This window comes from Mandrillus leucophaeus, unplaced genomic scaffold (genome assembly GCF_000951045.1).
Source record: "Mandrillus leucophaeus isolate KB7577 unplaced genomic scaffold, Mleu.le_1.0 Scaffold638, whole genome shotgun sequence".
Lineage (NCBI taxonomy): Eukaryota > Metazoa > Chordata > Mammalia > Primates > Cercopithecidae > Mandrillus > Mandrillus leucophaeus.
Window position 1 is genome coordinate 125,462 of NW_012106897.1, and position 21,712 is coordinate 147,173.

General features: G+C 36.9%; 1 protein-coding gene across 6 annotated transcripts in view; it reads right to left on the reverse strand.

The window, feature by feature from the left end:
• Positions 1–808: 808 nt before the first annotated feature.
• SLAIN1 (SLAIN motif family, member 1) overlaps positions 809–21,712 on the reverse strand; it is a 67,488-nt gene continuing 46,584 nt past the window's right edge. For 3 of the 6 annotated variants that reach the window (XM_012000650.1, XM_012000649.1, XM_012000651.1), the window contains 5 exons: positions 21,486–21,635; positions 19,022–19,363; positions 11,883–12,038; positions 3,913–4,195; positions 809–1,895 (listed from right to left, as the gene is read on the reverse strand). In XM_012000650.1, coding sequence (XP_011856040.1) covers positions 1,820–1,895; positions 3,913–4,195; positions 11,883–12,038; positions 19,022–19,363; positions 21,486–21,635 — 1,007 coding nt within the window. In that variant the 3' untranslated portion in view covers positions 809–1,819. Of the gene's footprint in view, positions 1,896–3,912; positions 4,196–11,882; positions 12,039–19,021; positions 19,364–21,401; positions 21,636–21,712 lie in introns of all 6 variants that reach the window. The other 3 variants (XM_012000653.1, XM_012000654.1, XM_012000652.1) reach the window with 2 other exon arrangements.

Here is a 21,712-nt window from a genome sequence, read left to right on the forward strand (position 1 = left end):
TTTATAAATTACCCAATCTCTGGTATTCCTTTATAGTGATGCAAAAAACTGACAAATAGTCACCTCTGTGGGACTTGTGTCTTCATCTTTAAAATGGTGATAATAGTAGGTGAAAGTTAGACCTAGATAAATGTATATAAAACATCTTCCACAGTTCTTTTGACTGAAGGGATGCTTAATAAATATTACTTCCCTTTTCATATCTCAACTCCTCTAGGTCACATTCCACTTAAAGTGCAAGTTATTTAAACAAACATTCCTTTTAGTTCTAGACAGAATTACATACAAAGGTATACTTTAAAACAACTAAAAACCTCTAATGACTATAGGTAGAACTCCATTTTAAAACCTAACATAAAAACTTTGCCTAAACTTCCCACAGTACCTTCAAGTAAAGTTTTCCAACATTTATCAAATATAAGGTAGAATAAGGCTAGCACTTTGCTATTTTACTGACACTGAGAAAGTATTTCAAATTCAACTCCTACAAAATAAAATAAAATCTCCACTGACAATGTTCATCTGTAAATGTGTTTCTCAGCGACATGCTGCGTGAGTTTTAGTGGCCTCTTGAAATGAACCTAAACCTCACTGTAAATCTACCTAACTGATGTAAGAAAATCACACATTTCTTATCAGGAATATTTGGGAAAAGAAAAATAATTTTATGAATGTGAATATTCTAAGTCTACCTGCTTGAGATATAAATGCCCTGCACGAGAACAGGGTAACAATAACCATTTTCACAATTGTAGTGAAACACATGTGTAGTTATACTGTTTATGCTGCACATTCATGCATGACCTGGTATTGCTGAAATAGAGTCTTTATTTCTGAACATTCCAAAACAGCAGTGTACACAGTAACAAATATTAAGTTATATGCCATAAGAAAGCATTCATTAGTGCAAATGGATTTTGTAAAAGGTCTATCAAAAAGATTTATTTGCTTTAAAATGCATTCATTTCCAGAAGCATTGTTAATAAAACATTACAGTTTCATCCTTTGTAATAAAGTATTGAAAATCAATTGTGGTACAGTAGCAAACATTGCAGGTATTAAGTGCAATGAGCTCATGATGCCGTTATAAATATGAAACCCATGTATGACAATAAATTAACAATGAAAAAGACAGGACCATTTAATTCTGCTGTCTGGCTATCTCCTTGCAATGCTTCAAATTATGTTGTGCTCATTCAACACAAAATTATGTCTCTCAAATTGCATGATGTGTTTTTGCTGATATATCCCTAGAGCTAAAAAAATAGTACCTTACCACAAAAATATTTTTATGGCACAAAATTTAAGTTGTTCCATAGTGGTTCACATAGGTGTAAAAAGAAATAGGCACAAAAAATAAAATTCCTGTAAACTATAAAAAAGTAAATTTCAAAGCATACATTATAGAACCTAGTTGTCAATATGCAATGTATTAAAATACAGAACATGTAATGGAAAGATGTTTAGAACACGTAAGTAAATTGAACAAGTTACTTTAAAAAACTCATATGGCAAAGCATTATTGATACATCTCAATTCTCTCAAAAAGTATTCAGGTACAGAGCAGTTCTACAAAAACTTCCTAGATCTAAGTGTCACAATACTGCAACCATGGGTTTGAGACTGTTGCAGTATCTCAGGCAAATATTTAAGTGCAATAATTAGTCTCTGGTGACTGGTCCATTGAGAAACAATGCAGTAAATATATTAAAACACAAAAGGGAAAGAATATCCCAACATCCACTGCTACCCAGCCAGCTAGGTAACACAACCCTCATTTTTACTTCTTTCCCATTTCTCAAGGGTACATAAAACTGCATCAGTAGCAACCATCTCTCCAATTTCCATCCCTCAGAGTGCTGAGTGAAGACAGAGGCTTTGGAGGCTGAAGAAAACTAAAAAGAGACAAGAAAAACACAGAGAGATTGTTAATAATCCTGTGAGTCACATTACTTACTTTGACCTACTCTCCCATCTATGCTCCTCCACTGCAGTAATGAGAAGCCATTGGCAGTATCTCAAGTGTACCTTGTGGTTCACACTTACGGGTCTTCACTGCATGCTTATCTCCCAGAGCCCCAGTTCGTGGCAGAGTGTCATGCGTGTTGTATTTGCACAAGTAAATTTCCAACGTAAATAAAGGGACCAATACCCTTAATGTGTAAAACATATTTTAAAATAAGTAATACAGACTCCTGGCTAGAAAAATGGCCTAAAAACATAAATGGTTACTCTGTTGAATACAAACAGCAAATGAATACGAATAAACTTTCAAAACCGTATTAGTAATTAAAGATTTGCCTATCATGTTGGCAAAACATTTAAAAAGAACCTTCGGCTGAGTGCAGTGGCTCACACCTATAATCCCAACACTTTGGGAGGCCAAGGCGACAGGAACACTTGAGGCCAGGCATTCAAGACCAGCTTGGGCAACACAGCAAGACCTTTATCTCTACAATTTTTTTTTTTCAAATTATCTGGGAGTGGTGGCATGCACTATAGTCCTAGCAAGGCAGGAGGATCACTTCAGCCCAGGAGTTTGAGGTTACAACAAGCTATGACCACACCACTGCACTCCAGCCTGGGCAAAAGAGCAAGACCCTGTCTCTAAGAAAATACATAAAATAAAAAATTTAAATTAAAAAAAATTAAAAGGAATAATACCTAGTATTTGCTTAAGTTTGGGGAAACAGACCATCTTATATTGTCTAGCAGTGACCTTTCCAAGTGTTTAGTTTGGAGACACAAATTCAAGGATAAATGTATGGTCTATAATAACCATATATATCAAATAATGTGATTCTAGTCAGCCATCAGCATGATGACGCAGCTCGGCATTTACAAAGCAGAATAAGTCAAAAATTACTGAATAAATAAACATGTACCAAAATTGTTTCTATCTGGTAGTAGGATCATGGGTCAGTCTTTACTTTTCTATTTTTCAACAGTTTCTGTTTTTCGAAATTTGTTGTTGATCTGAGCATCCATTACTTCTAAACAAAAAACAGAACTATTTATATATCCATAAATGCATAAAGACAGAAAAAATTGCTTGTTCCACCTCTTTCAAATTTTTACTATGTTTCCTCCTTCTCCTCCTTCATATCCTAATTTCTTGAAAGAGCTGTCTGTATTTACTGTCTTTATTTCCTCAATCTTTCCTCAAACCACTTTTATGGATTTTTAATATAAGACACTCCATAATATTCAGTTCAAGAAGGGTACATCATGACCAAGAGCTGGACTAAAATGTCCTTTGAAGTAGAAAAAAAAACTCTGAAACTTTGAAGGGGGAAAAAAAATTCCTACCTGAACCATACTGAACTTACCAACATAAGCTGATAAAGCCCCAGGTGAATGTCATTAAGATGCTTTTCAAACCATAAATGTGTGGGAGGAGGGTGTGCATGTGCACATATGCCTGACACATTTTTCCATATTTTGATTAAAAATGACTGATTCAACAAATATTTGAGATCCTACCCATACTGGGCATAGTTCTTGGCATTGGGGACACACAGCAATGAACCAAAGAGTCAACTCCCTCTGCCCTACAATTTTTGGATAGAGCTGCCATCTGAGCAAAGACCTGAAGGAGGCACAGAGCAAGCCGTGCAAGTAACTTGGGAGAAGAAAGCTACAAAAGCTCTGGAGACAGACCTTATCTGGTAAAAGCAAAAGTGTTAGGAGTGATAGTGATGAGGGAGTAGGCGAAGAAAATGATATCAGAGAGAAGGGGACCTGACCCACACAGGGATATCCATCACTTTTCAAAGAGAGGAGAGCACAAGTCAGGCCACAAAGGGTAGTGACTTACTAAGGTTAAAGTGAGCCAAAGGAAAGGTCAGCGTGTGTCTGGAGCAGTTTCTAGTTCCAAACTGCAAATGAAATTATGCAAATAAAGATTCTTACCTTCTAACAGGTTGTGCAATTTTGCTTCGAGGCAGGTTACTCCCATTTATTGCCAACGAAGGTCTTGGGAGTGCACTGCGACCCATTATCCCAGAAGCTGCAGCTTTGTTCGGTGTGGGGATTCCTGTGTTGGAATACAGCTGTAAGCCGTTTGATAAAGGCATGTTACTGCTGCCTTGAACGGTTGGACTCACATAGGCTGTGGCTTTAAGAGGTTGTCGGATAGACACTGGGAAATGCCCCACGCTGTGGACTCTGTGTTGAAGCTGTCCTGGTGATGGAACTAGAAGAGAAAATGATATTCATGTGAGCGAGCTTCTACCACTATCCAACTTAGGAAATGTGTGCTATTTTCAGAAGAGCCAATTATGCCTGAGAGTACAATATACACAGGAGGAGATAAATGGAATATAGGCTCCAGATGGCACTGAGTCATGGAAAATTCTAATCCTTGATACGGATCTCCTGGTCTGTCCATGAGCCACATTTTGAAGTGCCTGGCTATATGCAGAAGCCAGTTCTAAGCACAGCCTCCTTTCCTTTACAAATGTGATGATCTCTGAGTTCTTACAAGACAAAGCCTTCCCTGCTTGCTTGCTAGAAATTAGGATTTCTTGATGCTTGCTTTGGTGGTGGTTCCATGAAAACAAAATGAGGAGATACTTTAATAGTTGTTATTATAGAAAAGAAGACAGAGGTGGTATCTGTAGGTACAAACAGTTTATTACAGATATATTCCTTAAATAATATTCATACGTCATTTATCTCTCTTTGAGTTGCTGGGCATTATTACATACATAATAGTAGCAAAACTTATAAAATGAAGGGAACCGGGAACTCTCTGGGTAAGAACCCTTAAAAATTTCATCTATATACTGACCCAACTTTGTGTATCATTTCACATTAAAAGGTAACAAACTGGTAGGCAGAAGTTTTTAAATTTTTTAATCCCTTTCTCCAAGAAAAACAATCAAATTTAATAGAAACTTATACACAGATTCTGCCTACTAACTACCCAAGCCTTTGCTGCCTAGTACTTGCAACATGGTTAAACATGGACATACCCTGTTTTCTAAAACAGTTGAATTTACTTAATCATAAAATATATGATAAATACTTTTTTGAAATAAATATAAGGGGGAAAAAAACCCAAAAAAAGTATCTATGGTTTTATTTATCATCTCTTGAAAATATTTCCTTAAATTTAGTTTTTCCTTAAAAAAATTTGCGCAAGTATACAAGGCAAAATCTATACACAGAAATACTGATACGTGTGTTATCAAAAAGATAACACATCATGATCAAGCAGGTTTCATCCCAGGGATACAGAAATGGTTTAACATAGGCAAATCAGTAAATGTGATACATCATATAAACAGAATTAAAAACAAAAACTATATGATCATCTCAATAGATACAAAAAAAGCATCTGATAAAATCCAGCATCCCTTTATGATAAAAACAAAATAGGCATAGAAGGGACTTACTTCAAAGTAATAAAAGCGATATATGACAAACCCATAGTCAACATCATATTGAATGGGGAAAAGTTGAAAGCATTCCCCCTGAGAACTGGAACAAAACATCCTTCACAAGGACGTCCACTTTCGCCATTTCTAGTCAACATAACACAGGAAGTCCTAGCCAGAGTACTTACAGGAGAGAAGGAAATAAAGGGCATCGAAATTGGAAAAGAGGAAGTCAAACTGTCACTGTTTGCCAACGATATGATTGTATATCTAGAAAACCCTGAAGACTCATCCAGAAAGCTCCTAGATCTGATAAATGGATTCGGTAAAGTCTCAGGATACAAAATCAATGTACACACATCAGTAGCACGGCTATATACCAACAACCACCAAGCTGAAAATTAAATCAGGAACTCAATTCCTTTTATAACATCTGTAAAATACAAAATAAAATACTTAGAAATATACTTAACCAAGGAGGTGAAAAATCTCTACAAGGAAAACTACAAAACACCATTGAAAGAAATCACAAATGACACAAACAAAAACATGCTCATGAATTGGAAGAATCAATATTGTAAAATGACCATACTGTCCAAAGCAATCTACAGATTCAATGCAATTCTATCAAAATACCACCATCATTCTTCGTGGAACCAGAAAAAAAATCCTAAAATTCATATGGAACCAAGAAACAGCCCACATAGCCAAAGCAAGACTAAGCAAAAAGATCTGGAGGCACCACATTAACCAACTTCAAATTATACTACAAGGCTACAGTTACAAAACAGCATGGTACTGCTATAAAAATAGGCACATAGACCAAACAATAAAGAATCCACAAATATACCCTAATATTTACAGCCAACTGATCTTCGACAAAGCATACAAAAACATAAATTGGGGAAAGGACACCCTATTCAGTAAACGGTGCTGGGAAAACTGGCAAGTCACATGTAGAAGAATGAAACTGAATCCTCATCTCTCACCTTACACAAAAATCCACTCAAAATGGATCAAAGACTTAAATCTAAGACCTGAAACCATAAAAATTCTAGAAGATAATATTGGAAAAATTCTTTTGGACATTGGCTTAGACAAAGAAATCATGACTAAAATCCCAAAAGCAAAGGCAACTCAAACAAAAATAAATAAACGGTACCTAAACTAAAAAGCTTCTGCACACCAAAATAATCAGTGAGTAAACAGACAACTCACAGAGTAGGAAAAAATATCTGCAAACTATGCATCTGACAAAGGACTAATAGCCAGAATCTACAAGGAACTCAAATAAATCAGCAAGGAGAAAAAAAAAAAAAGTAACCCCATCAAAAAGTGGGCAAAGGGCATGAATTGATATTTCTCAAAAAAAGATACACAGCCAACAGACAAATGAAAAAATGCTCAACATCACTAATCATTAGGGAAATGCAAATTAAAACCACAATGAGATACCACCTTACCCTGCAAGAATGGCCATAATTAAAAAGTCAAAAACAACAGATGTTGGTGTGGACATGGCAAAAGGGAACACTTTTACACTGCTGATGGGAGTGTAAATTAGTAGAACCACTATGGAAAACAGTATGAAGATTCCTTAAAGAACTAAAAGTAGAATTACCATTTGATCCAGCAATCCCACTCCTGGGTATCTACCCAAAGGAAAAGATGTCATTATATGAAAAAAAAGACACATTCACACGCATGTTTATAGCAGCACCATTTGCAATGGCTTAGATATGGAACCAACCTAAGTGCCCATCAACCAATGGGTGGATAAAGAAAATGTGGTATATATACATCAAGGAATACTACTCACCCATAAAAAGAAACAAAGTAATATTTTGCAGCAACTTGGATGGAGCTAGAGGCCATTATTCTAAGTTAAATAACTCAGGAATGGAAAAGTAAATATCGTATGTTCTCACGTGTCAGTGGGAGCTTAGCTATGAGGATGCAAAGGCATAAGAAGGAGATAATGGACTCTGGGGACTTGTGGGGAAGTTTGGGAGGGTGCTGAGGGATAAAAACTACATACTGGGTACAGTGTACACTGCTTCAGTAACAGGTGCATCAAAATCTCAGAAATCACCACTAAAGAACTCATCCATGTAACCAAAAACCAGCTATACCCCAAAAACTATTGAAATAAGAAAAAAAAAAAAAAAGAAATGCCGATATATGTGTATAGTAGTCAAAAAACTTTATAAAAAATAAGGTCTATATAAGATCCTCCCTTAGGTGTATTCCCATTTAGCTTCGTGACACAGCAAAGTTCTCTTGGTTGACAAATCATCTCTAAGATTCTTTCTAACCAATTCTGTAATGCCTTAATTTGCTAGTTTTTAACCATGCAATTTTTTAATATACTCGTTCAGCAACTGTAACAAGTCTACTGCACTAACACAACATGTTAATAATAGGGGAAACTAAGAGGATACAGAGGGTGAGGGATTATGTGGGAATTCTCTGTACTTCCTGTCCAATTTTTCTATAAGCTGAAAACCGCTTTAAAAAAGTTAATTTTTAAAAAACCTTCAATACATGAATTTGGCTCAATTTCTTCTGAAGCATAATATACATAAAATACATATATCTTAAGTCTAAGCTCAGTGAATGTTCAAAGTGAACATGTTCATGTAACCACTCCTCCTATCAAGATAAAAAGCATCACCAGCACCTTATAAGGCTCTCTCATGCCTCTTCCTAGTCAAAACTCCTCCAAAGGTAAGTGTTATTCCCACTTTTATCACAACGACTGTTTTTTCCTATTTTGAGGAAATTCCTAGGAACAGACTTACTAGTATGTTAACCTTTTAATCTGGCTTCTTTCACTAGATACTTTGTCTGTGAGATTCACCTGTGTTGCTGTGTTACTAAGCAGTATTCCATTGTATGAATGTGATTATTCCCCTGATGACAGAAAGCTAGGTTATTTCTAATTTGGGGTTTTGTGAACCTTCTTGAACATGTTTTGGTGATCATATGCACTCATTATGTTGGGTAACTATTAGGAGATATTAATTTAGCAAAGTTGCTGGATTCAATATCAAAACACAAAAATCAATTCTATTCAAAATACCAGCAAATTAGTAGAAACTGAAAGAAACCTGAGGAAATATTTACAAAAACACTACTTAATAAAAATCACAATACCTAGAAATTACTTTAACTATAGAAACACAAAACCTCTATATAGAAAGCTACAAAACTTCACTGATATTAAAGACCTAAGTCAATGAAGGACTATTACACATTAATGGATGCAAAGACTTAATATCGTTAAGATCTTCCAAAAATTGATCTACAGAGTCAATGAAATTCCAGAACAGTTTATTCAGGAATACAATCCTACTATCTCTCCTACATATAACATATATCACCACCCTTGATTTAAAAAAAACACACATAAGAGAAACTAGTTAAAATTAATAGGCATAATCCTAATTTTACAAATGAGAAAACAAGACTGATAAAGAATGCTTAACTTTCCAAAAAGTTTATTATTAAGAAAAAACCCAAAACCGGGTCTTTGACTACAACTGTGTTCCTCCTTCTATACTTGCAGCCTTTCCAACTCTCTATCCTACCTCTGTTCTTTCCTGAAAGCAAAATGGCCCAGAACTAGTAATTGTCATGATAAGAATTTAGAATGCATAAATAACAGTGGCTTAGAATGCTCAGAAATGAAAGTAAATGAGAGCATAATCTTAAGATTTGAAACAAAAGTTATGGGAGTCCTCTTTCTCCTACACATTATTCTTCTTCTTGGGGGCTTTCTCTCAGTATTATGCTTGACTTAGAAATGATGATTTTTAGGCCGGGCGCGGTGGCTCAAGCCTGTAATCCCAGCACTTTGGGAGGCCGAGGCGGGTGGATCACGAGGTCAGGAGATCGAGACCATCCTGGCTAACATGGTGAAACCCCGTCTCTACTAAAAATACAAAAAACTAGCCGGGCGTGGTGGCGGGCGCCTGTAGTCCCAGCTACTCGGAGGCTGAGGCGGGAGAATGGCGTGAACCCGGGAGGTGGAGCTTGCAGTGAGCCGAGATCATACCACTGCACTCCAGCCTGGGCGACAGAGCGAGACTCCGTCTCAAAAAAAAAAAAAAAAAAAAAAAAAAAAAAAGAAATGATGATTTTTATAATTTCCTCATTTCTTTTACATGTATGAATTAGAATCTACTACAAAGAAGATGTTCCTCTCTTTCTATTTATCCAATTAAGTATGAATCCATGCATATTTATTTTATTCCATCAGTTATAATCCATTACTATAATTATTTACTCTGTGGCTCAAACTGTCCCATATTTGGCCATTAGGAGATTCCTTCAACTTGGTTCCTGTATCCTTTTGACATTTCCCATCATTTTGGGGGCACTTCAATCAAAACTGAACATTCTTTGCGGTGTACATTCTATTTTGGGTTACATACACTTTTCTGGCACTCAAATCTGCTATTAATACACACTGAGTTGGAGTCAACAAAAATTCCTAATTGTTACCATATTTGCTATTCTCAAAACTGTTATTTCTCTCATCCTGCACTTACACTATTGATTTTCTTTTTTTCTTTTTCCAAGACAGGGTCTCATTCTATCTATTGCCCAGGCTGGAGTGCAGTGGTGCAATCTCAGCTCACTGTAGCCTCAACCTCCTGAGTTCAAGTGATCCTCCTAGCTTGGCCTTCCAAGTAGCTAGCACTACAGACATTGGCCATCACGCCTGGCTAATTTTTGTATTTTTTGTAGAGACGGGGTTTCATCATGTGGTCTAGTCTGGTACACTATTGATTTTTGTAATTCAGATATAGAATTGTATATTTCTATCAGCTAAGTTTCTTCATGATACATTTAGCCCATTGTTGTAACCTCCTGACATAAAATCAGTTATTAGTTCTCTCAGTTTCCACCATTAGCAAATTTCATAGGTTGTTTCCGTGTCCTTATACAAGTCATTGGTTCAAATATTTAACAGGTCAAGCCTTAACATAGAATCCTGTGGCATTCATTCAAGCATTCACTGAGTTCCTTATGTTCAGGTAACATGTCAGGCACTGGGAACAGAAAATCAAATAAATGATGGTCCAAGCCCAGAGGGAGCTTACAATCTAGTAAGGAAGACAAATACATTAATGGTAAAACATGGTACATTGAATAACAGAGGTAAGCACCAAAAATCTAATCCACTCTAGCATTGTTTGGGGGGTATTTGAGAAAGTGTGTTAGGGTGATCAAGTAAGCAATGAAAACTTCCAAGGGCATGGTATTTGGACTGTATTATAAAAGTAAATAGGAGTAAACTGAACGAAGAAGGAAAAGGAAGAATGCTAAGCAGAGAAGAACAACACGTGGAGCTAAAATATCCTAACAGTTAAAAGCATACGCTCTGGGAGTAACCAGACCTAGGTCTGCCTCTCTGCTCTTCCACCTGCATGGCCTTGGACAAACTGTTCCTTAACCTGTCAGAACTGTTCCCTCTTCCACAAAATAAGAATGGCAGTAGAAACTAATTCATAGAGTTGTTGGTAGAACTAAATAAGATAATGAATATAAACTAGTTAGCACTGTTCCTTGTACACAGAGTAAATGATGTCACTTGGTTGTTAGGAACTAAAACAAAGAAATGAAAGACCACTGCATGTTAGGGAGATACAATTTGACACCCAAAACTAAGTTTGAGGGAGAAGAGCTACAAATCATTTTAGATGCAGACTTAAGACATCTGTTTGATGACTCTTGGCCAGTACACTCAGAACACACTCAGCCTCCCAAGTTTGGGCATTTTTATGAATGCTGGTAATATGACCTTGTGCCTTCCTCCTAGAGGTCAGTGTAAGACTTAACTGCAATAACCCATAGGAACAGCATGAGTAGGAATCGGGGGGGATGCCAAAACAGCACATCCCCACATAAAGTGAAGACACACAGCACTAGGCCTAATGCTCACTGTGTCACTCACTGCTGGGTGAAACATAGAAAGTAAGTAACAGAATGTGGGGTAAGCTAAAATAGAGTGGATAAAAACTACTTTAGACACACTAAAATATAACTTCATTTAGGGGGAAAAAGGACAAAAGTATGCACAGGTGAAAACCAAGACAAAAGGAATGGCTAGACAGAATTAAGTGTGCTTATTCAGGTACACAGCTAGAAAGGGGAGAATCTGCAAGGTAAAAAATTTTTGTATGATGAGTGGATAAATCAATCACTATGTAGTACTTCTACTATCTTAGGATATAAAGGACTACAAATAATTTACTATTATTATACAATTAACAATTTACTACTATTAATTGATACCACAGGCACTGGTAAAAATACTATTCAACTCTAATGGTGAAATAAAAAAATAAGTTACAGGGCAAGGAGAAAAGTTTAGTGTTCTTGCAAGTAAATATAAAGAAATGGAACAGTAAGTTATTTTCCTTACAATTAAAAATTATAAAAAATAATTATACAATTATACAACATATAATTATATCAAATAATTATACTCACTACAAGACTGTATTCTTGAAATTCCATTTCCAGCTCCATGCAAGCTTGAGTCAAAACTCTGACTATTTCGCACGGTGACTGGAGAACTAACATTGCTACTAATGGCAGTTGTACTTGGCATCCGGGCTAGGTTAGGCATACTTCTTCGGAGTTTATCTGGAAAAGAATTTACTAAGTTAAAAATGACAGATGTTATGCAGCCAAAATACTAGCTTTCAAAAGCAAATAACAAAAGTCATATTGTGGTCAACAATAAATAAAAAGTATTATATGCTGATGATCAAGCTTTCTAACCTATTGTACAGGAAAACACACTCCCCAACCAGAAGGGTTCCACCAAATAAACATGTGTGATGGTTAATATTGAGCGCCAACTTGATTGGATTGAAGGATGTAAAGCATTGTTCCTGGGTTTGTCTGTAAGGGGTGTTGCCAAAGGAGATTAACATTTGAGTCAATGGACTGGTTGGGGCAGACCCACCCTCCATCTGGGTAGGCACCATCTAATCAGCTGCTAGCACAGCTAGGATAAAAGCGCAGAAGAACGTGGAAGGAGCAGACATCACTTTTCTCCAGTGCTGGAGGCTTCCTGTCCTTGAGCATCACACTCCAAGTTCTTCAGCTTGTGGACTCTCAGGCTTACATCAGTGGTTGCCAGGGGCTCACAGGCCTTTGGCCACAGACTGAAAGCTGCACTGTCGGCTTCCCTACTTTTGAGGATTTGGGACTCCGACTGTCTTCCTTGCTCCTCAGATTGCAGACAGCCTATCATGGGACCTCACCTTGTGATTGTGTGAGTCAATGCTCCTTAATAAATGCCCCTTCATATATACATTTATTCTATTAGTTCTGTCCCTCTAGAGAACCCTGACTAATACAATGTGTTAAAGAAGAACAAGACTTCTATAAAAAGACACAGGGACTAGCTAAGCAGTTAGCTATCTGTTCCTATTCAATAAATGGCTAAAATTATATTTAAAAAGTTAGAAAATAATCTTACAGCCATTTAATTTACCAAAACAACCCTAGAAATTGTTACATGCTTCTTTAAAAAAAAAAAAAAAGAAGAAACCTAGAAGAATCAAAACCAACATTTACTGAATCTTTTGCTACCATATCAAAATGGAACAAATTAATAAAATTAAAACTTCAGATGTCTTGAAATATCCACTCATGACATTAACATGACCACATTAATCTCTGGAAAGTTTTAACTTTCATGAGTACGCCACCAAATGTTTGGAAAAGAAAAAGACCAAGAGAATAGCTTCAATTTTTTTTGCCTTGCTAAGTTCATCTTCTGCCACCAAGAGGCAGCAGAGAGTCACATACAGATCTCAACGTTGAGATGTGTGAAATAACACCTGTGAAATAAGCCAGCCACAAGACCACAAGTCTATGAGACACTTTTTCCTTGATCAATACACATTCCCCAAAAAACTAAAGTACTTATGTCAGGTCATTTAAGCTGGGAAAGAAAAGCATATATACGAGTACTAAGCCATAACTAATTCAAGGACAAGTACTGAATTCGTTTCTTTCTCCCCTTCACACTACTCCTTCTGCATTACTTAGATCCACAAACTGTAGCCCTGTCCAGCACATCACCTAATCCAAAAGTCTGGGAGTCTCTCAAGATTCACCTTCTCTTTGCACCATACTTTCCAAGTCCTGTTAATTCTGCCTCATAAACATTTAATGAATCTTCCACTACCACCTAGTTCTTACCTCACTATTTATCACCTACATTTTCACAAAATTCTCTTAATTGGTCTCCATGTACCCTTGTGTCTTGTTTCTCCCATCTATCTCCCATACAGCCGATTCCACTCTTCCTAGAGCACAGAACACATCTAGTCACCCACTTGCTGAAATCCCTCCAATTCCAATTCCTCCCCTGCTCCTTCTACTGAAAGGTCAAGCTCCTGAGCACACCCTAGATGAGGCCTTCAAGGCACAGGCTCTTTATACTTCTCCGGCCTGACCTCTCAGCCTGCTCCCCAACCACAGGGGAGAACTCTCATACCTGTGAGCAGGCTGGTGACTCCATGTGGACACCCATCCTCACTTTGGAGAAGGAACAAATGAACAAGGGAACAAACATTTACTGTGTTTACACTAAATACCAGGCATTCTGTGAGCTGTTGGGGATATCACAGTGTATTAGGCAGATACAGTCCCGAGTCTCATTGAGTTTATAGTCAAGATTGATGGTCTAGGTTTATAGTCTATACCAGTGCTTCTCAATCCTTCCCCACCCATTGTTGATCCTAAAGAGAAAATGTAAAACAAATTTAATTAAACTTAAAATTAAATTTTCTCCCAAACAAAGTAAATACTAAAGATTAACATTTTGATAGGGGTAAACCATGGAAGATCATAAATCATTGTAATATCTAAAATTTTTTTCACCCCTCCAACTTACAAGATCTTTTTATCTTTATTGATATATACTCCCAAACACTAAAGTGCACATATCAGAGCATTCAATCTTGTGGTCATTTTCTTTCAAGCAAAACCAGAAAATAATGATATACTTGAATACTAATCCAAAAGGCATTCAAGTCAAAATCAAACTCAGCTCTTCTCATTCCCCCTTCATACACTGCTCCTTTGACATTACTAACACCTATTAAATGTTGCCATGGCCAGCAATTTTTGCCCCCTTGGAGTGGAAAAGACAGAAGATTAAACAAGCACAATAAGTATACTTAGATAATATGTATAATAAGAAAGCATAAGAAATTGCAGAGAGTGCTACAGTAAAAAGCACAAAAGAATATTTTACTCATGTGGCTCTTACTAATACTTTAAGATTTGGCACAATTATCCCCAGCATAGAGAAGCTTTTCTATGGACTTCCCAGCTGAGCTATCTACCTCTTACACTAAGAGGTAGATACTTTCTGTGTGTAGTTCTAGAGTAAGGATGCTCAAATATTGCCACTGACTGTTAGATTCCTGGGTACTTTTCCTCATTATCTTCTTGAGGCCTATTTTTAACAATCGTATGTCTCATATTCCCAAATTCCTATTAAAGTTCCCAGCCTCAAACAGCAGGTACGTCATACATCAGCAAATATTATGTGTATGATTTGGCAGACAGTGTGTAGTAAGAAGAGAGGAATTAGAAGGATTCATTTCTACATACACTTAGTGGCCACATCTAGATCTTTTGAATATCATAAAATCTAGTGTAAAAAAGTCAGCCTCTATCAGTACTAGACTATTTTCACTATATACATTTCCTATATATATATATATATATTTAAGCAGCAGGGAGGCACAGGAACATAATTATATGCTATTGAGAAAATTAATTGAGCTTCTATATTTCTTTTTAAAATCTCTCTCCAACTATTTACTATAATAGCTTTCATATATATAGAAATGTTTAAAAATAGTATCATAAACACCTGTTTTTCCACCTGGCTATACTAGTTGTTTCCATTTTGCCATATTTAATTCATCTCCACATATACATTTGTTTGCTTTGCTAAATGAGATAAAACTTCAGACATCTTGACACTTTTAATGTACATTGTAATTCTATAGAATCACAATATTGTAAACACATGTCAACAAATTAACAATATCATATGATAATCTGCATACAAAATTTTTCAGACATCCCAAGAATATCCTTCATAAGTTTTTCCTCTAAACCACGATCCAATCGAGGTCCATACGTTACACTTGGTTATGTCTCTAATCTGTGTTAGCCTTTAAAACCAATCTTTACTCATATTTAAGCAACAAGTCAGTTTTACAAAGCTTTAATCTTGAAATATGCTCTTAAAAATAAGGTCTTCCAAATGTAAATATTTAGGACAGTATTCCCCTTGGAACAAAGCTGTGATCTCCAACTTGTGTCAGACCATCTGGAAATGAGGTACATTTTCTGTCAAACAATGTGAATTTTTTTTTTTTTTTTTTTTTTTTTTTTGAGGTGGAGTCTGGCTCTGTCGCCCAGGCTGGAGTGCAGTGGTGCGATCTTGGCTTACCGCAACCTCTACCTCCCAGGCTGGAGTGCAGTGGTGCGATCTTGGCTTACCGCAACCTCTACCTCCCGGGTTCACACCATTCTCCTGCCTCAGCCTCCCGAGTAGCTGGGACCACAGGCGCCCACTACCACGCCCGGCTAATTTTTTGTATTTTTAGTAGAGACGGGGTTTCACCGTGTTAGCCAGGATGATCTCAATCTCCTGACCTCCTGATCCGCCCGCCTCGGCCTCCCAAAGTGCTGAGATTACAGGCGTGAGCCACCGTGCCCAGCCACAGTGTGGAATGTTTTAATAACCACATATACTTTAAAGTTCAGGGAACCAAAAGTAATGTTCTATTTCTATCTTAACAAGAAATCAGCAGTTTAATCTTCAAGGACTGAGATGCTGCAGGAAACTGGAAGAACAGAACAAGTAAAGAATTCAAATGAGTTTGCTCACATTAAAGAGGCAGCAAGACTCACCACTCTATGAACAAAGACTCAGGAATCTTTATGGCTAAAGGAGACGCTCATTATCTACCAAACAGCTAGATCTAGGTATCGAGGCAACACAGGCTCCAGGGGAGGTCCTCATGATAATAAGGACTACATCATGCCACCAGTAACCCCTGCCATACCGTGGAAATTATAAGAAAGTTGGTAAAGATTCTACAAGTTTAGTCATTTTGAAATTTAGCAAGTTATTCCAGATACACTTCTTTTAATTCTATGAATCCCAGAAATATCCCAGGAAGTTTTATGAGCCATCTCTTTAAATCTAAGCAGTGTAGGAACTATGAAAGCAGTAAATATTAATATACATTTCTAGTTTATTCTCAATTATTTTAAAATGAATCAACAGTTTAACAATTATTTTCTCCTATCTATATTATTTTGATAATTTAGAAAAATATTTAATAGATTAGTTTCAAAGTTAGTTACTATTCTTATTTCACAGTTTTGCTCAATATTCTATAGTAACAAATGCAGGCTAGGACATCTGAATCATATGCTAATAAAAGTTTAAAAACAAAAGGGGAGAAGATAACCTTTATTTAGCACATCCACTCCAGGCTCCAGGCAATGTAACATTCATTATTTTCATTTACTCCTTATAATATATTTAGGTGGAGAAAATGTGTACCAGATGGTTTGGTGTGAAATTATATCTAAGTTTCCTAAGAGATAGATATTATCTTCTCCACATTTTAGTTAAGGAAACCAAACCTCAGAGAGTTGAGAAACTCAGGATCTGCTGGACTTCAGAGCCTCTGCTCTCAACCATTAAGCTAACTAGTCAGAAGTCATATCCAGAAAATTGCCTTTGTATTCCATTTTTCTTGTATTGTGAAAACTAGACATTTTAGGCAAAACAAAACTACCACAAAGGGACCTAAACCGTGGTATGTCTCCACTTTCCTGTGAAGAATATCCCAGCATAGGATTCACAGAAACCCAATGTTTTCCAAACGGTGTTTGATGGAAGTGAATACCACTTTTCTGAGGTGCAACAAACAGCTAAGTGGAGGAGAATGATCTTATTGACAATATCAATCAAGATGCACAGCTAGCATCTGCTTGGCAACTTGACTATGATGTTCTAAAACACTTAAGGAAAAAAAAAAAAGCTTTAGAGAAATAACTCTAGGTGCCTTCCCAATTTTAATAAGATGTTATGACTTCCACTAAGCACATAGAATACATTGTCTTTCTGATGCTATGAGCTTTAATGTTAGTCAGGATGACATTTTTTTAGTCACCACTCCTCTAAACTTGAAATCTCAAGGTAGTAAGAAAAATTATGAACATAAAATTTTAAATATTTTCAAATGATCTCTTAATTAGCATCAGCATGAATGATACAAGTACAAAGGAAGAAAGGGTAAAAACTAAATACAGGGTAATGGCTGATCACTAATACAAAATTTGTACTTGGCCTATAAATATTTTTAGAGACCATTTGATCACTTCTGGGCCCAGTTTTGAGTAATAGTGCTATATAATTAAGAATTGTAATTGTATAATTATAAATTATTTTTAATTGGTTTGTTTCTCCATAATACATAGAATTTGTGTGTGAGGGTCCAGGTGATCATCAGTACGAAAACACACCAGGCTCAGAATATTACATGATTGTTTCCCCCATAGTTCTTAGAAGTCAGAGTCTAACTCCTGGGAGTGTGGAAGAAAGATAAATGAAGAGATGGAAAAAGTATGAAAGAATGACACATACAGCAACCCACCACGTTGACAAGACAGATCAATTTCCCATTACCATGCCACATGCTAATGGACAGCAGCCTCCATGTTCCTGCTGCTACACAGATCTTAATTCTAGATGTCAGGAGATCAGGGGAAAGACACATCCCAAACTTCCCTAGATCCGGCTGTGGAAGAGCAGCATCCTCTGCAAGCATCCTCATTCATGCTTACAACCTCACTCTGTGCTAGGAACAGACAGTAACAGACTGAAGGTTGTGCACAAGGTAAGGAATGACAACTCACAGCCTTTGCCCCTATGGGCTTGACCACAAACTTCTCAGCTTGTACCACCCTGCCTGTGCCACAGGCACCAGCAACAATGCAGAGATACTGCACATTTATAACTCATTCTGAGTCAGCTATGTCATGGAGGTTTTCTTGAAGCTGTGAGTTTATAAATCTGGGATACATAATCAGAAGCCAGTCAACTAGAGATGCAAATTTAGACCAAACTGAGAAGGTCTGGAGGATGATTTTAAATCTGAGAAACATTGACCAATTATCTATATTTCTCTTAAAACTGTTTTTTGGCTGGGCATGGTGGCTGTCATCCCAGCACTTTGGGAGACCAAGGCGGGCAGATTACCAGAGGTTAGCGGTTCAAGACCAGCCTGGTCAACATGGTGAAACGCTGTCTCTACTAAAAATAAAAATTAAAAAAAAATTAGCCAGGCATAATGGCATGTGCCTGTACCCCAGCTATTTGGGAGGCTGAGGTAGGAAAATCGCTTGAACCTGGGAGGTGGAGGTTGCAGTGAGCTGAGATTGTGCCACTGCACTCCCACCTAGGGGACAGAGCCAGACTCTGTCTCAAAAACAAAAACAAAAACCATTTCTTGACCATATATAAAAAAATCAAAGCATATCAAATACCAAAAAAGCATACAACCTACCTCCATTGGTCCTATTTGGTTGCTGATCTGGAGTTTGGGCTTGAGGTGAATAATACTGTTGCTGCTGGTAATTATTTGAAGGAAAATACTGGGAACTGGGACTCCTCCTACAATCCCGAATGCTGGAGAAAGTCTGTGAATGGGGAATTCCTCTTTGGAAAGGGGAACATCTTGGAAGACGAGGCTGAGGTGGTGGCAGATGATCAAATTCCTCTTCATCCTCCAGACTGTATCGGTCATATTCTTGATCACTACATGTCCCTTTTTTTCCTGAACTCAGTGACACACTGGAACTATGTCTTGATACAGATGCTGAAGTAGAAGCATAATCTTGCCTGAGACCTATAAAATAACAAATAGTACTCTAATGTCTTTTGATCTAGCTAACATTTAGTTATAATTAACCAAGTATTAGATGAAAAATTGTGCCAAACAAATTACTCACAGAGACTTATTATCTTGTTCTCAAGTTTACTAAATTGACAAGTTAGGTTCACCAAGATGATAATCACATTTACCTGTGAAACAGATATCTAATATTGGACAATTCTGTTTTGCAAAAAGATTGCCCCAATTCCAGTGAAGATTATATATACCTGCCACAGCTCATTCATTAATATCTATCAATTTCCCCAAATGATCCCTTTTCAAATCAAGAGATATTTTAGAAAGGGAACTTGGGAAGAAATACTCATCTCATTATGAATAGTTTGCTATGAGTTAAAACAATTAAAATCTTCAAGTCTCTGCCCAAGTAGGAAGTCATTCTGCTCCCCACCCCCGACTCTTAAAGTCAAAGGGAAAGTTTAAAAGCCGAGGGACAAATATTTTCCCACAAGGTCATCTCTCTATTGTTCTTTTATGTTACTAATGTTACCTCTTTCAAAGCACACTGACACCTCAAAACTTCTAATAGTTTTAGGTCATCCTATATGGTAATCATCATCTAAAAATACTCAAACTACAAGGTTCTCATTATTTAACCCATTGCCAGTACTATAATTTTTTTTTTAAAGTGGTCTAACCCTGACTACTTAACTTCTGAAACTGACATACAATATTTTAGCCATACATATTTTTAGAAAGAGTATTTAAATTTGCTTTTACTAAATAATGATATAAAATAACCACTTTTCCCCTTAAAAATGTATCTTATTAAATCCTGCATAAGCATTACCATGTTTCTCATAGAAGCCTTGACTAATTCTGAAAGCAGGAAATTATTATGCTTAAATACTTGATCATTTCTACTTATGTTGGCTGAAAAGATAACTCCAAAACAAACAGTCCAGTTCTGTGCCTTTTGATACCATTAATGCCCTTCAACTAGTTCACTCTCAGATTATTTTTTGTAACTTTATCGCAGAACCAGTGACAAACTGTCCTATTTCTACTTATCTACTCTTTCACAATTATTTACCCAGAGACGTATGTCAATGCATTTTAATTGAAATTTTAAGATAACTGTAGACTCACATGAAGTGCTTTAAAAAAAAACAAAACTGTGCCCTTTACCCAGTTTCTCCCAGTGGTAACATTTTGCAAAATTTTAGAATAATATGACAGCCAGGGTATTGGCAGTGATATAATCCACTCATTTTATTCAGATTTTTGCAGAGGTAGGGGAGGGTGTGTGTGTGTGCGCGCGTGTGTGTGTGTCAGAGAGAGATAGAGTATTAAGTTGTATGCAATGTTATTACCTACAGGTTCAAAGATCCACCAATGAATAGTACCAACACTGCAAAAATCCTGTGTTGCCCTTTTATAACTACATCCAGCTTCGAGACCCTCTTGAGACCCTAAGCCCTATCCCTAAAACTCCACCAACCACTAGTCTGTCCTCCGTTCCTAACATTTTTGTCATCTCGAAATGTTGTATGAGTGGAATTATATAGTATGCACTCTCTTATGATCAATTTTTTTTATTCACCATGATTCCCCGCAGCTTCAAGCAAGATGTTGTGCATATCAGTAGTTTGTTCCTCTTTATACAACAAGCTGAGCTGTACTCCATGGTATAGATGTAGCATGACTGGTTTAATCATTTACGGACTGAAGGTCATCTAAGCTAATTCTAGATTTGGGCTATAAAGGTGCTCAGAACATTCACGTACAAGTTTTTGTGTGAACCCAAATTTCCACTATTCTGGGATAAATATCCAAGAGTGCAGTTTGCTGGGCCACTTGTAAGTTGCACCTTTAGTTTTTTAGGAAACTGTCCATCTGTTTCCACAGTGGCAATACCAGCAATGTCTATGTATCAATGTGTTTTGATCAGACTAAGTTCCTACCACCTCATGATAGTGTGAGAAGCATATAACTGGCTCCACCTAAAAAGTAGGACAGTATCAGAGAAAGAATCTAATTGTTTGCCCATTACCTGGAGAGAAATGCCTGAACCTCCCCCTCTGCCTGTATATTCCAAGTGGAAGCCTCATTTTTCTAGTTTAGAAAGAACACATACTTTCTTCTTGCAGACGAGCCATGATCTGAACATCAGTGAGGTCCTGTAATTTATATCCCATGGAGATAGAATCATCCTCCAATTCTGAAGTACTCAGCTCACTGTCGATAGATGACTGGGGACTGAGTGGGGAGCCCCTGGAAGTGTAACCTGAAACACAAAGGAAATGTGTGTTCTTTCATCTGCAGGATTGGTATCCATATATGCCTTACAATTCATATACAAAC